At 59.7% G+C, this 15529-nt stretch overlaps 2 protein-coding genes across 9 annotated transcripts; both read left to right on the forward strand.

Annotated features, from left to right (window-relative positions):
- Positions 1 to 65: 65 nt before the first annotated feature.
- AKT1S1 (AKT1 substrate 1) lies at positions 66 to 8369 on the forward strand. Of its 3 annotated transcripts, none has more exons than XM_058706724.1 (5): positions 66 to 205; positions 4192 to 4577; positions 5623 to 5700; positions 5783 to 5952; positions 7290 to 8369. In XM_058706724.1, exons 2-5 carry the CDS (start codon positions 4199 to 4201, stop codon positions 7431 to 7433), a joined length of 771 nt encoding a protein of 256 aa, XP_058562707.1. In that variant the 5' UTR covers positions 66 to 205; positions 4192 to 4198; the 3' UTR covers positions 7434 to 8369. The 3 variants fall into 3 exon arrangements, with proteins under 3 accessions (XP_058562707.1, XP_058562706.1, XP_058562708.1); XM_058706723.1 differs by lacking the exon at positions 66 to 205 and adding an exon at positions 224 to 863; XM_058706725.1 differs by lacking the exon at positions 66 to 205 and adding an exon at positions 881 to 1332.
- Positions 8370 to 8877: 508 nt separating this feature from the next.
- PNKP (polynucleotide kinase 3'-phosphatase) lies at positions 8878 to 15312 on the forward strand. 6 transcript variants are annotated; one of them, XM_058706701.1, is made up of 17 exons: positions 8878 to 9252; positions 9534 to 9778; positions 10352 to 10398; positions 10735 to 11037; positions 11929 to 12008; positions 12091 to 12148; positions 12239 to 12346; positions 12646 to 12717; positions 13595 to 13718; positions 13826 to 13896; positions 13976 to 14068; positions 14154 to 14250; positions 14335 to 14396; positions 14635 to 14744; positions 14823 to 14910; positions 15003 to 15064; positions 15152 to 15312. In XM_058706701.1, exons 1-17 carry the CDS (start codon positions 9062 to 9064, stop codon positions 15267 to 15269), a joined length of 1929 nt encoding a protein of 642 aa, XP_058562684.1. In that variant the 5' UTR covers positions 8878 to 9061; the 3' UTR covers positions 15270 to 15312. The 6 variants fall into 6 exon arrangements, with proteins under 6 accessions (XP_058562684.1, XP_058562686.1, XP_058562685.1 ...); XM_058706703.1 differs by having other exon boundaries at positions 8884 to 9252; positions 9534 to 9697; XM_058706702.1 differs by having other exon boundaries at positions 8885 to 9252; positions 13670 to 13718.
- The last annotated feature ends 217 nt before the right edge of the window (positions 15313 to 15529 follow it).

Consider the following 15529-nt stretch of genomic DNA (forward strand, 5'->3'; position numbering starts at 1 on the left):
GCTCCACCCCTTCTCTCAAGCAGTCTCCGAAACACCTACTTCTTTCTCCATATTGTATACTGGCATTGAAGCTAAAGAGATGCCATTTTGCTCGAGGGCACAGGCAAAGCCGGTCAGCTGCGGCCATGTTAATGCGGGGCACTTTCATCTCTCTGAGGGGCGCGACAGTGAGGTCCTGGAAAAGAAACGGATAAAAGAAAAGAAGGTGAGAGAAGGTGTGCGTCAGAAGAGGTGCTGAGGGACTTGGGTTAACGGGATGAAGCCGTCCTTATTCGCGGGAACGAAGCGGTCCTAGTCGAATTCCTGAGTCACCGTCGCGAGAAAGCAGGCTAGGCAGCCATATTGAATCCTGGCAAACCGAAGCAAAAAGGGCTACCATATTGGATCTTTACCAGCCTTGGTGCTGAAGGGGGAATAGGTTGGAGGGAGAGTCCATGTACATTTTGGGCAAGTGATGCCAGGCTGGCCTGCCATGTCATTAACGGGCATGCCTTTTCTCTACTTCTGTGGAAGAGGTTGACAATGGGTGAGGGGCATCAAGTCGCTGGCCTTAGTTTACTGACGCCTTGAGTGTGCATATGCCGACGGCCGTATTTCTTGGGGGCAAATCGAAATGGTTTGGCTTGTTTCCGAGCAAGCTGAAGCCTTTCTTTCGCCATCTTTCTTATGGGCACCGTGCTGTCGCCATTGCCCTGCTGTGACCCGGTGATGTCCCCGTGGCCATTTTGGTTTCGGGCGGCCCCGATATGGGAGGCGGAGTGTGCATAGTGGAGGAGGGCCAACCACGCGGAAGTGACGTGAGGCGCCGCCATGTCTTTTGAGGGCGGCGACGGCGCCGGGCCGGCCATGCTGGCTTCGGGCACGTGAGTGGAGGCGGCGTTGTGAACAGCGGTGTGGGGAGGATTTGGCCGTCCGGAGGAGAGGGGCGCTGGGAGGGCGAGCCACTCGTGGGAGGGGTATGGCCTGCGTAGATCAGAGGGCAGAGGTCGCCCAGCGACCCTACGCTGAGCGCTGGAAAGGGGTCGCCCGCGGGAACCGTCGTGTCTGACCCAAGGCAAAACCTAGACAGCCTTCTCGTACGGTCTCCAGACCCACAAGGGTCCTTGCCTTGGTCGTGGACCATGTCCACAGGGTCTGGGGGTTGCCCGGGGGGACTTGGGGCGCCCCTCACCCGTCCAAAGGCGGGACTTCCGGTCCTGGCCCCCAACTGGGCGGGATTTCCTGTTTTCTTCCTAGAGAAGTGGCTCTTCCCTGGACCCTCGGGCGAGGTGGGAAGGTCTCGGAGAGGTCGAGAAAGAGCCCAGACGTTCACCTTGTCCCCGGCTACGCGGGGTAGGGGGGTGAGGGGGCATCCTCGAGTTTCTCCCACTTTCGGGCACGGGGGCACTCGTAGTTTGACAGGTGGTTGGAAGGGGGCTTCACTAGCATCCCTCATTCCTTGGGGGACTCGGCCTCTTTCCTCACCTGTACCTAGAGTTCTTTTCCTCAGTTCATCTCATCTCATCCTAGGAGGCCAGTTACCTTAGCCCTCCCCTCCCCCTCCTGTGGGGGACAAGTCTCATCTCCTCTCCCCCATCTTAAACTCTTCAGTCTTGGGGGTTGGGGACCCTCCGTCCATCTCTCCGCGCCTTAGAGGATAGAGGACTCTCCAGCAGCTGAAAGGGTGGAGTCTCCTCTGGTCTTGGCCACCCTGCTTTTGGGTAACCAGCCTCAGAGAGCTCGCAGGCCTTGGCAGAGAGGTGTGAGTTACTCTTCTCATTTTTGCCCAGGCCGCCTCTTCACAGTGTGAAGGGGGACCCTCACGCCCACTCACCCCCATTTCACTCTTTCCAATCCTGAAACTGCTCTAAGATCTAGGACGAAGAGTTTAATCCTGATGTCCTGGGGACACGAGAGCCCCAGGCTTAGCACTGCCAGGCTGTGTGACCTTGGACCAGTCATTTCCCTGCTCTGAGCCTTGGTGTCCTCCACCAGCTAAGGGTGACCCCAGGAGTCGCTGTGAGACCGTTAGGCTCCCTGGGCCTCACTTTCCCCACCGGGACTAGGAGATCCTAAACTTTCCCTGGCAAGGAAGGCAGGCTGGCATCCGAGATGAAGGACGGGCTCAGGATCCAGCCCTCTGACTCTATAATCAAAGCCCTGAATCTCCCTGGCCCTCAGTTTGCCACCGTGAAGCGGGTTGATAACAGCCCCCTCCCTCGTGGGGTGGGGGAGAGGCTGGGATGACTCGCTTGCACTCCTGAACCCCTGCCTGGCGGATGGGAAGTGCAGGGTGAATTTGCCGTGGGGCGTGTCCGGAATGGTGCTGGCTGTTCTCGCTGCACGTGGCTTCCGACAAGGGCTTTGTGGCCCACGAGCCCAGGCTGTCTCATTTGTGAGGGAACCGCTCCCACCTTAGTGGATCAGGTAGGAGGTGAATTGACAGGTGCAGACTCCATACACTTAGCCGCTGCTTTTCAAACAATGGCTTAAGTGATTATGCGTTGAAAGGGCCTGCGAATTGAAATCCAGCTACAGAAGACCTTGGCAGGCTGGACTAGAACTGTGCTTGAATTCCTCCAGTGATGGGGTGCCCCCTACCTCCCTGAAGAGGCCCCTCAGCTTCCCAGCAGCCCTGGCTCCCCCACTGTGGTTTATAGGAAGAAGAAAATGAGGCAGAGAGAGGGCCAGTGAGTGGTCCAGGGTCACACAGCAGGTTTGCGATGGCAGACAGCCAGTCCCCTTGCTTTTTTTTTTTCTTTTTTTTTTCTTTTTTTTTTTTTTAAGTTTATTTAAGTACTCTCTACACCCAGTGTGGGGCTCAAACTTATGACCCCCGGGATCAAGAGTCACATGCTCTTCCAGTTCAGCCAGCCAGGCGCCCCAACTACTTGCTCTTTCCATCTCATAAGGGGATGCAGCCAGCAGCTTGTCTGCTTAGGGGAGGCCTGTCCTGCGTCCTCGAGCTTGGGGAGCTCACAGTCTGATGGAGGAGGCAGCAGAGGTACAAGGGTCACAAGCTCAAGTGACAGTGAGCTATAATGGAGGTAGCCCAGGGCACCGTGGGTCTAGAGAAGCTATCTGATCCATCCTGGGGGCCAGGGAAGACTTCCGGAGGAATTGCCAGAACAGTCTTAGGAAGTACAAAACTTTGCGGACGGAAATCTAGGCACAGAGAGCATCTCGCACACCATTTTCTGCTCAGCCCCCGCTCTCCGAGGCCTGCCATGTGCAGGGCAAGGCTGGTGCCTCAGAGATGAAGGCTGCAGGCTCCCCAGAGGGCTATGTGCTACAATGGGGGACTCTCCGCCATTGTAGGAGCCCAAAGTGGGGGGCTGACCCGATCTAGGGGCGAGGGAAAGCTCTTTCCACACTAGAGTGAGAAAAACGTTGACTAGTAACTGGAAGGCAGGCCATCCAGGTGTAGGGGGACCACCTTGACTGAAGGCCTCAGAAGTCTTGGAAGGCTGTGATGCTGAGCGCAGGGCCAGGTTGAGGGGCCGTGACCTTGTCTTGGGGCTGCTGGGGCGGGGCAGGGGCTCTTCCAGTGGGGAAGGACCCCCAGGGGGCCGTGTGCTGGCCGAACTGGAGGCTAAGAGGCTCAGGAAGAGGCTGCAGTGGTGGTCCGTTGGGAAAAGAACGCAGGCCAAGCATATAGTTTCAAATCTTCTATAAGCCACATTAAAACCGTAAAAAGAAAACGTAAGATCCGCTTTCGGCATATGTCTTGTTTAGCCATTATGGCTAACACGTCATCATCTCAACGTGTCATCAACAGCAGACCTGCCCGTGAGATGTTAGACACCCTACTTTTTTGTGCTAAGCCTTCAAAACTCCAGTGTGGATCTCACACCCATGGCCCCTCTCGCTCTGGACCCGCCACCTGTCAAGTACTCCTTAGTCACGTGTGGCAGTTGGTTCCCAGGTCGGACCAGGCAGGGCCAAAAGGAGGGCCCAAGGCTGTGGGGACAGGGTGGGGCAGGAGGGATGGGGCCGGAGGGTCGAGGATGGTACCAGGAGATCCGGGTGGGGAGGAAATCTGGGGGAGTAGCGGGCTTTGCGGAAGAAGCTGAGCTCAGCAGGGACAAGGTGGCTGGGAGGGGTGGGCGCGGCCTCTAGGGGCAGGTGGACACACAGGGCTGGGTGTGGACTGCGCCATCAGCCATCAGCCATCAGCGGAGCCTCAGCTCTCTGTCCTGCTCTGCCCTGCAGGGCGTGGATGGCGTCGGGGCGCCCCGAGGAGCTGTGGGAGGCGGTGGTGGGGGCCGCTGAGCGTTTCCGGGCCCGGACAGGCACGGAGCTGGTGCTGCTGACCGCCGCGCCGCCCCCACCGCCCCGCCCGGGTCCCTGTGCCTATGCAGCCCACGGCCGGGGGGCCCTGGCAGAGGCCGCCCGCCGCTGCCTCCACGACATCGCCCTGGCCCACAGGGCCGCCGCTGCCGCCAGGCCCCCCGCGCCCCCACCGGCACCGCAGCCACCCAGCCCCGCACGGAGCCCACCTCGGCCCACCCTGGCCAGGGAGGAGGACGAGGAAGATGAGGACGAGCCGACGGAGACCGAGACCTCGGGGGAGCGGCTGGGCGTCAGCGATAACGGAGGTGAGAGGGGGCAGGGGCCGGGGTGGCTCTTGGCTCGGCAAGTCGCCTCCGAGGTAGGTTTTCCTGGGGAGGTGGGACTTGCTTGTCTCTGAGCCCTGGCTGACTTGCCGGGAGACCTTGAGCGGGTCAGTCCCCATCTCTGGGCCTCAGTTTCCTTACATGTTAGCTGGCACCAGCCCCGTGGTGGGAGGTGCTGGACAGACGCAGAGCCAGTCCAGGCCCTTTTCTTGAGGGACTCCTGGCCTGGCCAAGAAGCTGGTGGTCCCGATGTGAGGCAGTGCCCCGTGGAGGCCATAGGGTTGGGACCTGAGCTGGGAGCTTGAGCAGCACAGGAGTTCTTTCCAAATCTGGGGCGCCACATGCTTGTGAGAACAAAGATAGGAGTCAGGGATGCAGGCAATAGCTTAGAGAGGCCAAGGGAAAATGCAGCTGTGTGTTTTGGGGGGTAATTTGGAGGTTGGACTTCAAAGAGACTGGCCTGTAACATTAGGGCTTTGAAGAGTGATTAGGAGTTTGTGGGGGGGCTCAGCAAGTAGGACTTACTACTACTCAGCAACTGCTTACTGCTAATGCTTGCTTCTTCATTGTTGCTGGAGACAGCCTGCATAGGGTTAAGGGCACAGACTCTAGAGCCCGGTGGCCTGGGTTCAAATCCTGCTGACACGATTATTAGCTACGGAACTTTGGGCAATGATATAACTTCTCTGTGCCTCCTGGTCCCCATTTGTCAAACAGGCTCATAATCGTCTCCTATTTTTCTCAGTCTGTTTTTTGAGCCAGTTCAGCCCAAACAGATCTTAAGAGATTTCATGTTTATCCAGCCAGTTGTTTTCACCCGAGGGTGTAACAGATAGAAACTGGATTTGTTTCTGCTGATGACCTGGAAGATAACCGGGGCAAGGGTGTTTGAGGCAGAGGGAATAATTCCAGAAGCCCTGAGGCTCGCAAGGGCCTGGCAGATGCGGGGGGGAGCGGGGGGGTGGGGGGAAGAGGTGATCGCAGTGGCTGGAGTCAAGCCGGCCCGGGCCACTAACACCGTCCACAGGGCTCTTTGTGATGGACGAGGATGCCACACTCCAGGACCTGCCCCCGTTCTGTGAGTCGGACCCTGAGAGCACAGATGGTAAGTGTCCCAGGCTGTCCCCATGCCCAGGGCTGCTGGGATGAAGGCAGGGACAGAGACTGAAGTCCACCCTCTCCCCCAGATGGCAGCCTGAGCGAGGAGACCCCTGCTGGCCCCCCAGCCTACTCAGTGCCCCCGGCCTCAGCCCTGCCCACACAGCAGTATGCCAAGTCCCTGCCCGTGTCCGTGCCCGTCTGGGCCTTCAAGGAGAAGAGGACAGAAGCACGATCGTCGGATGAAGAGAATGGGCCGGTGAGGGGCAGAGGGGAAAAGGGAAGGAGGGTGGAGGGAAAGACTCAGAGTCACTTCCTCCAGGAAGCCCTCAGGCATGGATGGCACATTTCATAGAGTTGATCCTCCCCTCCACCTCATGAGGCAAGTTTTGGGGCCAGAGCCCTAAAATTTTTTAACTATTGCAGCCTTATAATGTACCCCAGTGCCTTGTAGGGAAAGTCTTTTCCGGTTTCTAGGAATAGCTTTATTTACAGAATACCTGCTCCAGGCAAGGTACCAGTACTTTGGTATCCCCTCCAGAAGGAGAAACTGAGGCTCAGAGGGGTCAGATCACCTACTGTCCCCACCCTGCATATTTCTGGCTCCTCCTGGCATTTCCCTCTCCCCCACTTCCTCTGTTTCTCCCACACGGTTGTACACGTGGTATCCCTGGGCTGGCCTGGGTGGACCCTCACCATCCATCCCCGAACTTCCCTGACACACGGGGAGTGTATGTGACTTCCTTGGGACCTCAACTTGTGAGGGACAGAGCTGGGATTGGAACCCAGCTTCCTTTTGGAAAGGAGTTACAGGCCACAAGGCAGGAGGCCCTGGGTCCCTTGGGCCCCCTCCCCGTGTGCCTCTCAGAGTCCTCATTGACTCACTGGCAGCATCCATCCGCTGTTGCTGTCCTTGTTGCCACTGGTGGAAACCCAGTGAACTGACATTTGAGGCCTGAGGGTGGGGGTGCCGGGCTGGACTCCGGAGGGCCTCTCCTGTTCTGCTGGAAGCCAGGCCCAGCTCAAGGGTTCGGGCCACATGGGAGATTGCACTAGTTGCTGGGGGACAGGATGACAGGGCCCCTCCCAGGTGGAGGCCAACACGAAAAGGGGTCCTTTCCTTACAGCGCCGGCAACGTGATGGCTCAGGGCTCTTGAGCAGTCACTGGGCTGATGGTCTCAGACTCTGTCATCATCCCTATGTTTTAAAGGGGAGAGAGAAGCCTCGGGAGATGAAATGCCCGTTGACAGCTTGTCAGTGGCGGAGGCCTGATTGTTACATGACTTGATGCCAAGCCCACCCCAAATCCTTAGACATGACACTCTCTGGGTGCACACAGCCTTGATGGTCAGCAGACAAGCAGCACTTCCATTGTATAAGGAACTAGAACGGCGATGGGACAAGTAGTTCTTGCGCGTGGAGAGAGGCAGGAAGGCTTCTTGGAGGAGGTGGTGTTTGAGTTGGGTGGAAGGATCCCACAAGGAGCAAGAGGGGGAGGGGGGAAGGGCCTTCCTAAAGGCGAGAAGCGTTGGGCTGGGGCGTGGCGCCGAAGGGGCGGGGCCGCAGCGGGCGCTGACCCCACCCCCGTTCCGCAGCCCTCCTCGCCGGACCTGGACCGCATCGCGGCGAGCATGCGCGCGCTGGTGCTGCGGGAGGCCGAGGACACCCAGGTCTTCGGGGACCTGCCGCGGCCGCGGCTCAACACCAGCGACTTCCAGAAGCTGAAGCGGAAATACTGAGGCCCAAGCAAAGAGCTTCCCGGCCCAGCGTCCGCTCCGCTCCACACTACACCCCTGCCCCGCCCCCTGGGCCGGCCAATCCGAGTCAGACCTGGGACCGACCTTCCAGGTCGCCCGGGCCCCGGGATTGCCCCCTCGCTGCCAATCCCCGCCATCCTTCCAGCCCGCGGTCCCCTCACGCGCCGAGGAGCGGGACCTATCTAGTTTCTCGATTGGGTCTGTCGCCGCTTTCTCTGCCCTGCGACAGATTCTTTCGATGAAGGGATTAGCTCGCTCCCTGATCGGGGCGGCCAGTTTTAAGCCCCAAAATGGGTCAACTGTTGTTTTTTGCCTAGCGACAAGGGCTTTGCTCGCGCGGCATTGGTCGAAAGCGAAAAGCCAAGCCACAGGATTGGGAAGTGGCAAGCCATTTCGGCCTAGAGATGGGAAGCTCCTACATTTGATTGGCTCGAACCCAAAGGGCTTGACCAATCTCCCGGAGTCGCCATCCCACCCTTTCTGGGCTGTCCCGCCCGATTGGCTCCGGCGTCCTGAGGGCGTGGCCAAACCTTCCTCCTGTGCCCAGGATTGGCCTGCGGCCTTAAATTTACGTTCTTTACACTACTGGGACTGGGGTTGTTTTTGACCTAGTCCCGACCAAGTGTCCCTCTGCCCCCTCCCAGGGATGGCCCAATTCTGTCCCTGCGTCTGATACCCTCTCATTGGTTCCATCCCACAACAGCCTGCCAATCGAAGTCCGTCCTTGCAGCCCGGACGGCACCAGCTCCCGCCCCTCTCCCCCCACCCCCACAGGTGCCTTAAAGGGCCTTCGTCCGCCCAAGGTGGGGGGCAGGGGCCCTCGCTCTCCGGCCCTTGTGTGGGGGAGAGAGTCGGGGGTGGGGATTGGGAGTTGGGAGGGGTGGTCTGAGATTAAAGAATTTTACCTCTGGCAAATGAGTACAAAGTGTGTTGTGTTCATTCAACAAACATTTCCTGAAGCCGAATGAGCAGCATTTCATGGATTTTCAGTGCAAAGCTGGGAGTTTTTACAGATAAAAGAGAGATTCACAGGGTGGGAGTGGGGATTCCAGCCTTGTGTGACCATAGATCCCCACTCTTCAGGGAGATGAATGTTGGAATGTGAATAGTCTTTAAGGAATCAGTGTTGAGTCCACATAGACCCCAGCAAAACCAGGAACCTCCACTTGAGGCCGGGAGTTTTCTGCCTGACAGAGCTGAAATTGGCACCTGATCCCAAGTCTAGGCGGGGTCCAGTAAACCTGTAATTTCATCTCCCATCAGACCACCACCGGAGGAATGCGCAACAGATAAGACATAAACAGGACGAACTACCAGCCAAACAATTTTATAAAGTTATTAACATGTATTAACTCTTTTAATCTTCCTAGTAACCCCATGAATGGAAACGATTATCCCCACTTTACAGATGAGAAAATCGAAGTATTGAGGGTCAGGGCCGCTGTCGGGGGCGGAGATTTCTTGGACTGGCAATGATCATCAAATGGAAAAAAAGTTTCTCCCGCTATAACTAAGGGAATGAATGTTACAGAGTTCAACGTGGAAAGAAAATCTGCGAAAAGAAGACCCACACCCCCTACTGGCCCGAGCCGTCCATTGCTGCGGGAGAGATGAAGGTCAGAGTACCGGAGGACCAAAGGGGCAGGTCTGGAAAGGGGCGGGGCTCCTATAGTGGGAGGAGCCAAGGCCCTGCCCCCCTCCGTAGGACGAGTCATTTCCGTCCGCCGAGAAACAGAGAAAGAAGCCGGTGGAGTTGCGGGCAGAGCGCCTCGGGCCGGACTTCCCTGGTCGCAAGTGGCAGGTGAGCCCCGGTCCGGCATGGTGAGCGTGGGCCGAGCTGAGGGCGCGCGCGAGGTTCTTGGCTTTGCCTTCGGACGTAGGGGTCCGGGCTCCCTGCAGGACTGAGCGGGGCGTCGTCGCCTGGGAAACGGCGCGAGCCTGAGGCCGGCAAGAGGGTGGGATTTCCGGAGCCTTCAGCGGAAGAAGGGAAGTTCCTGGTGGACTGGGAGGGAGGAGGAGGGACTTCCTGTGGCAATTTGAGGGCGTTCTGTCAATCAAACCTGTTTACCTACTTCCCCTTAGGCCGGCGCTAGGGATGGCCGAGGTGGAGCCCCAGGGCCGCCTGTGGCTGGAGAGCCCCCCTGGGAGTGCGCCCCCCATCTTCCTGCCCTCGGACGGGCAAGCCCTGGTCCTCGGCCGGGGACCCTTGACCCGGGTTACCGACCGGAAGTGCTCCAGAAACCAAGGTGGGCGGGGCCGGGGCTGCAGGGGGTGTGGCCCGCTGCTGGAGCGGGAACACAGTGCAGGAAAGCGGGACGGCCGGTCCCGTAAGGGAGATGTTTGGCCACCAGGCGGAATTGCGTGCTGTAGCTAGTCCTGAAGTTGATAGGTGCGCTCTGGAGAGTATAGGAAGAGAAAGAGGCTGTGCCTGACCTGGAACTAGCCAGACCCCTTAGTGGGGAGAGGATAGAACCAATCCCTATAGAGGTGTCAGAGGAGGATGCTTACAGGTCACCGGGAAGGCTTGAGTCAGGTCACGACCCTTGACAAGGAGAGGGCCGAGCCTATGGTGAGAAGTACTACGCAGGCCTCGGTGGTAACGGGGGAAGCCCAGGACCTGCACCTAAGCACACGGCTCATCAGGGAGAAGCCAATTCTTTACGGAAAAAATGCCCGCCCTGTCCCTAGGCGAGAACCCGCGTCACAGGCAGTCCTAAGGCCTTTATCTGATTCCTGCATATAAAGGAGAGAGCCGATCCCATTTAGAGATAAACTGCTTTCCCCTCCGGAATGGGTGCTATGGCCCCCATCCTGTGGCTTAAAGCTGGCCGTGCTCTCCAGTAATGAGGAAAACGATCACACAAGGATGCACATTCTGACTCCACCCTCTCAACCCTCAGTGGAGCTGGTCGCAGACCCTGGGACTAAGACCGTGGCAGTGAAACAGGTACCAGTTCCTCCGTGAGGCCTGGGGGTGGCGTTGGGCAAGAATAGCAACCCGGCCGGGAACGGGCCCGTTGGAAAAAACCTGGTTTGGAGGGAAGGGGGTGTGGCCAATAGAGAAGCCTCGGCGTATTACCTCCCTCAGTTGGGGATCCATCCACATTTAAATTGGATAAGGCTGGCCGCCTGTAACATTTCCAGATTCCTGATTGGTGGTACACAGCGAAGAGGCGGGGCTTATGGATCTGACTGGCAGGTGGGGAAAAGAAGTCCCGTTTAATTAGAGGTGGTACCCGGTGGGGGATGCAGTTAATGCCAGCTCCGCTCGCTCCTTTTGCAGATGGGAATTAACCCCTCAACTGCTGGGACCCAGGAGCTGAGTCCGGGGGCAGAAGGCTCTCTGAGGGTGGGGGACACACTGTATTTGGTCAACGGCCTCCACCCGCTAACCCTGCGCTGGGAAGAGGCCCGCACGTCTGAATCCCAGCAAGACACTCCACCCGGCACCCCTCCGGTGGCCCCAGACGCTTCAGGGGACGTTGAACCACCGAAGAAGAAGCGGATGCGGAAGTCATCCTCCGGCTGGGAGAATTTTGAGAAGCTGCTAGTGTTTACAGCACCTGGGGTGAAGCCCCGGGGCAAGGTGAGGGCCAAGCTGAAGGAGCCACGCAGGCGGGAGCTTGGCCCTAAGTTTGCTGTGTGCCCCTGGGCAGGTCATTCAACCTCTCTGAGCCTCCACTTTTTTTTTTTTTTTTTTTTTTTGTCTGAGAAGTGGACCTGATGACAGTCAGGCGCTGGGGGCGTGGATGTATGTCAGCTCCGGCCTGACCCGCAGTAACCTCAGCAACGAGCCACAATCATGGTAGCAGGTGTAGCACATTGTAGCAGAGACCCGAGCTCACGTGTCCTTACTTCACGTGTCCTTAGCGCCACTAGTCTCCCCAGTAAAATGCTGAATCCATGCAAAGCACGAGGCACAGCCCCTGACACGCGGTTAGTACCCAAACAACCCCACTCCTGTTTTTATTTCCAGGGTTATTAGACTTGTGGCGTGGAGGCCAGGGGAGGAGGGTGGGCAGGATACGAACCCCCAAAAACAAAATTTTTAATGCTTATTTTTGGGCGACAGTGAGAGTGAGCAGGGGAGGGGCAGAGAGAGGCAGACAGAGGAGCTGGAGCGGGCTCTATGCTGAGAGCCCGATGTGGGGCTTGAATCCACAAACCCTGAGATCATGACCTGACTTGAAGTCGGGCGCTTAACTGACCGAACCACCCAGGTGCCCCGTGAAACCCATTTTAAAGACTGGAATACTGAGGCGCTTGAAGAAGTGGGAGGCAGTAGGGTAAAGATTTAGGCTCTACGCTCTGGTGTCAGGGACGCATCCTTGCTGTGGCTTTGCCCTTGTAAAATGTGGAGGCTCTGTGACTCAGTTTCCCTACGGGTGAACGGCGAGTGGTAAGTCTCCGCCTTGCGAGGCGGGGGGGATGGGAGGCGTAACAGTGTCACTGTTCCTCTTTTCTCGCTGACCATCAGGTGGCCGCCTTTGATCTGGATGGGACCCTCATCACCACCCGCTCTGGGAAGGTCTTTCCCACTGGCCCCAGTGACTGGAGGTGATAGGAGGCAGAACAAGGGGGTGAGTGAGGCACCCACAGGGGGTCCGCCGTCACCTTACCCCTTTCCCATCCGCCCTAGGATCTTGTACCTAGAGATTCCCCGTAAGCTCCGGGAACTGGATGCAGAAGGCTACAAGGTGCGTGTGCTTTGTGCGTGATGGCTGGGCCACGGGGCAGGCCGGGGCCCGGGTGAGAAGGGCACCAGGTGACATCCGTGTGCTCCCCAGCTGGTGATCTTCACCAACCAGATGGGCATCGGGCGCGGGAAGCTGCCGGCAGAGGAGTTCAAGGCCAAGGTGGAGGCTGTGGTGGAGAAGCTGGGCCTTCCCTTTCAGGTATGGCTGCCAGGGAGTCGGAGGGTTGTGGAGGTGGGGGGTGGGGACCCAGAGAGAGGGGAACAGAGATGCTGAGCTGGGGGCAGAGAGGAGGGCACAGGGGCCTGGGGAGAAGCCGTAAGTGCCAGTGGGGAGGTGGAGGGCGGGGTCTGGGTGGGGTCATGCCGAGAAACTCATCAGAAGTGGCCGGCCCTGGGGCACCGGAGCTCTCTGGATTGGTGAGGGTTGGGGTAGCATCCTTGGAGGACCCTGGGAAGGAGCCCAGGAGGGTGTCTGCCTTCAGTGACTCCCACCCACAGGTGCTGGTGGCCACGCACGCCGGCTTGTACCGGAAGCCGGTGATCGGCATGTGGGACCATCTGCGGGAGCAGGTGAGCCTCGGCGGCGTCCGGGTCATTCCCCTCTTCCCTCTGCCCGGGCTCCCCTCCACAGGTCTCCGGGGTTTGCCGTCCTGCCTCCTTCCTCTTCCTCTCCTCCCCTCCCCAGGTCCTCGCCTTCTGTGTCACATTCTGTTGGTAGGTGAGGGCAACGCTCTTGAACTCAGAAAGTCAGAGCAGTCAAGGAGGAAATCAGTCGCTTGTTGGTTGTTTTGTGTGTGCAATTGTTCTGAAGTTCATCAGCTTCCTGAGCTGAAGGTATCCGTGTACCAGACAGGCCTGCTGGGGCACCCACATACCAGTGAGGGTGCAGACTGTACGTGCACACGCTGGTGTGTAAAATAGTGAGAGGAAGCGAGGCAAGATGAGGCAGGGTGTACCTGCGGTGGTCAGGTAAGGTCTCTTCGAGGTGCCTTTTGAGATCTGAAGCTGGTTGTGGGGGCGGGGAGCCATGAGGGTATCTAGGAGGAGTGGTCTAGGTGGGAGAAGCAGCAAGCGTAAAGGTCCTGAGGCAGGTCTGTGACTAGGGTGTTTAGGGACAGTGAAGAGGCCTGGGTGGCTGGACCTGAGTGGACGAGGGGGAGAGAGAGGGGTATGAGGTCAGGGCGGGTAGGTGTGGGACTGTGATGCCTTGAGGGCCCAGGTAAGGGCTTCCCCTTTACCCAGCAGGGGAGCAAGGGGGTGGTGGCAGGTAGGGTTGGGAGGGGTGTGGGGGGGGGGGTCAACATGAGCAGGAACTGGCACCCTCTGGTGGCCGTGTGGGGAACAGACCGTGAGGGCAGAAGCCCGCAAACCAGGATGGAACAGCCCAGGATCTGGGTGGTGGCGGTGAAGGGGGTGAGAAGTGGCCTGAGGGTGGCGCCTCCAGCAGGGCACCGACGGAGCCAAGCATCTCCAGGGAGATGTGGAAGCAGGCTCCTTACTGCCGTCACCTGTCCCTCCCCAGGCCAACGAGGGCGTGCCCATCTCCGTCGGGGACAGTGTCTTTGTGGGAGGTAAGGGCCTGGGGATGGGGAGGGTGTGCGGATGGATCCCCTGGGGCTGGGGAACGTGTGTCCCCAAGGCTGCTGGTGGACGCGGGGCTGTGTCCCCTGTGTTCCAGACGCAGCCGGACGCCCAGCCAACTGGGCCCCGGGGCGGAAGAAGAAAGACTTCTCTTGTGCGGACCGTCTGGTGAGGCCCCCGTCCCCTGCCCGCCTGGAGCTGCGTCCCCACCTTGTCTGACCTCTGCGTCCCCCGCCTCCTCTCCCAGTTTGCCCTCAACCTTGGCTTGCCCTTCGCCACGCCGGAGGAGTTCTTCCTGAAGTGGCCTGTCGCCAGCTTTGTGCTCCCCACCTTTGACCCGGTGAGGCCCTCGGGGCGGGGGGGGGGGGGGGGAAGGAGGGGAGGGGAGAGGCGGGAGTCACACTCATCACGGCCACCCCTCCCAGAGAACCGTCTCCCCCTCGGGGCCGCTCTACCTCCCTGAGGCCAGCTCCCTCTTGAGTCACAGCCCTGAAGTGGTGGTCGCCGTGGGATTTCCTGGGGGTGAGACACCTGACCCCCGACATCCGGAAGCCCCAGCCCCTCTGGGTCCTCCGGCGCCCCCTGATCCCGTCCCCCGCTTCACAGCTGGCAAGACCACCTTCCTGCAGGAGCATCTCGTGTCGGCTGGCTACGTCCACGTGAACCGGGTGAGACACCCCACGGCGCCCCAGGCCGAGGGCTGTGCTGCCCGGCCCCTCGCTCGCTTTCCCCTCCTCACTGGGTTGCCGATTCCCCTCCGGGTCTCCGTGCCGCCTCGCAAGGCCTCCCCGCCCATCCTGGTGCTCACTCCCCACTTCCGTCTGGGTCTCTGTGCCTCTTCTGGGTCCCTGCGTGCCCCCGCCCCCCCCCCCCCAACCAGGTCTCCTGACCTGTCGTGTCTCCTAGGACACCCTGGGCTCATGGCAGCGCTGCGTGACCACGTGCGAGACCGCTCTAAAGCAAAGGAAACGGGTTGTGATCGACAACACAAACCCGGACCCTCCTACCCGGGCCAGGTACCAGGGTCCCCGGGGTGACCTCTGTAGGGCGGGCCTGGGACCCCTCACCAGCCCCGCCCCTTCCTGGCCCAACAGGTACATTAAGTGCGCCCGGGACGCAGGGGTCCCTTGCCGCTGCTTCCTTTTCGGCGCCACGCTGGAGCAGGCGCGCCACAACAACCGGGTGAGCTGGCCCGTGCCCCCCGCCAGCCTGCCCCCCTCCATCCCACCCAGCCCCCCCTTCCCAGCCTGACCCCTGACCCCCACCCCCCACAGTTCCGCGAGATGACCGGCTCCTCTCACGCCCCCGTGTCCGACGTCGTCATGTTTGGCTACAGGTGAGCCCCGACGCGGGGAGGCTCCAAGCGGGTGGGCGCCAGGGGCCCAGGCTGTGTCTCACCTCCCCTCCTCACCCCTGCCACCAGAAAGCAGTTCGAGGCCCCGACGCTGGCGGAAGGCTTCTCGGCCATCCTGGAAATCCCGTTCCGGCTGAATGTGGAGCCTCCCCTCGAGCGGCTGTACCGCCAGTTCTCAGAGGGCTGAGCTGCCCCCGCCCCCCAACCCCCAATAAATGGTTTTCCTTTAAGCTCGGGCAGCATTGTGCTGGGAAGAAGGGTGGTCTGCCCGGCCAAGGACTGGCACCTCGCTAGTCCCCAAGCGGGGGCGGGGGGGACTCCCGGGGTGGATACAGGGGTGGGATTTGTCCTGAGTGTGTCTGGCCAGATGCCTCTCCTGCCGGAGTAACTGAGGCCTCTCAGCACCATGGCCGTGGGCGCTCCAGACCGAGGCTGGGGAGCCCCCCC

Source organism: Neofelis nebulosa, chromosome 17 (assembly GCF_028018385.1).
Source record: "Neofelis nebulosa isolate mNeoNeb1 chromosome 17, mNeoNeb1.pri, whole genome shotgun sequence".
Classification (NCBI taxonomy): Eukaryota; Metazoa; Chordata; class Mammalia; order Carnivora; family Felidae; genus Neofelis; species Neofelis nebulosa.

Bases quoted from the DNA above. Each gene is read 5' to 3' on its own strand.
- AKT1S1 (XM_058706723.1), top strand. From the start codon at position 811: ATGTCTTTTGAGGGCGGCGACGGCGCCGGGCCGGCCATGCTGGCTTCG. The intron at 864-4,191 runs GTGAGTGGAGGC...TCTGCCCTGCAG, and splicing joins GCCATGCTGGCTTCGGGCAC to GGCGTGGATGGCGTCGGGGC. The intron at 4,578-5,622 runs GTGAGAGGGGGC...CACCGTCCACAG, and splicing joins GGGCGTCAGCGATAACGGAG to GGCTCTTTGTGATGGACGAG.
- PNKP (XM_058706701.1), top strand. From the start codon at position 9,062: ATGAAGGTCAGAGTACCGGAGGACCAAAGGGGCAGGTCTGGAAAGGGG. The intron at 14,911-15,002 runs GTGAGCTGGCCC...CACCCCCCACAG, and splicing joins AGGCGCGCCACAACAACCGG to TTCCGCGAGATGACCGGCTC. The intron at 15,065-15,151 runs GTGAGCCCCGAC...CCCTGCCACCAG, and splicing joins GTCGTCATGTTTGGCTACAG to AAAGCAGTTCGAGGCCCCGA.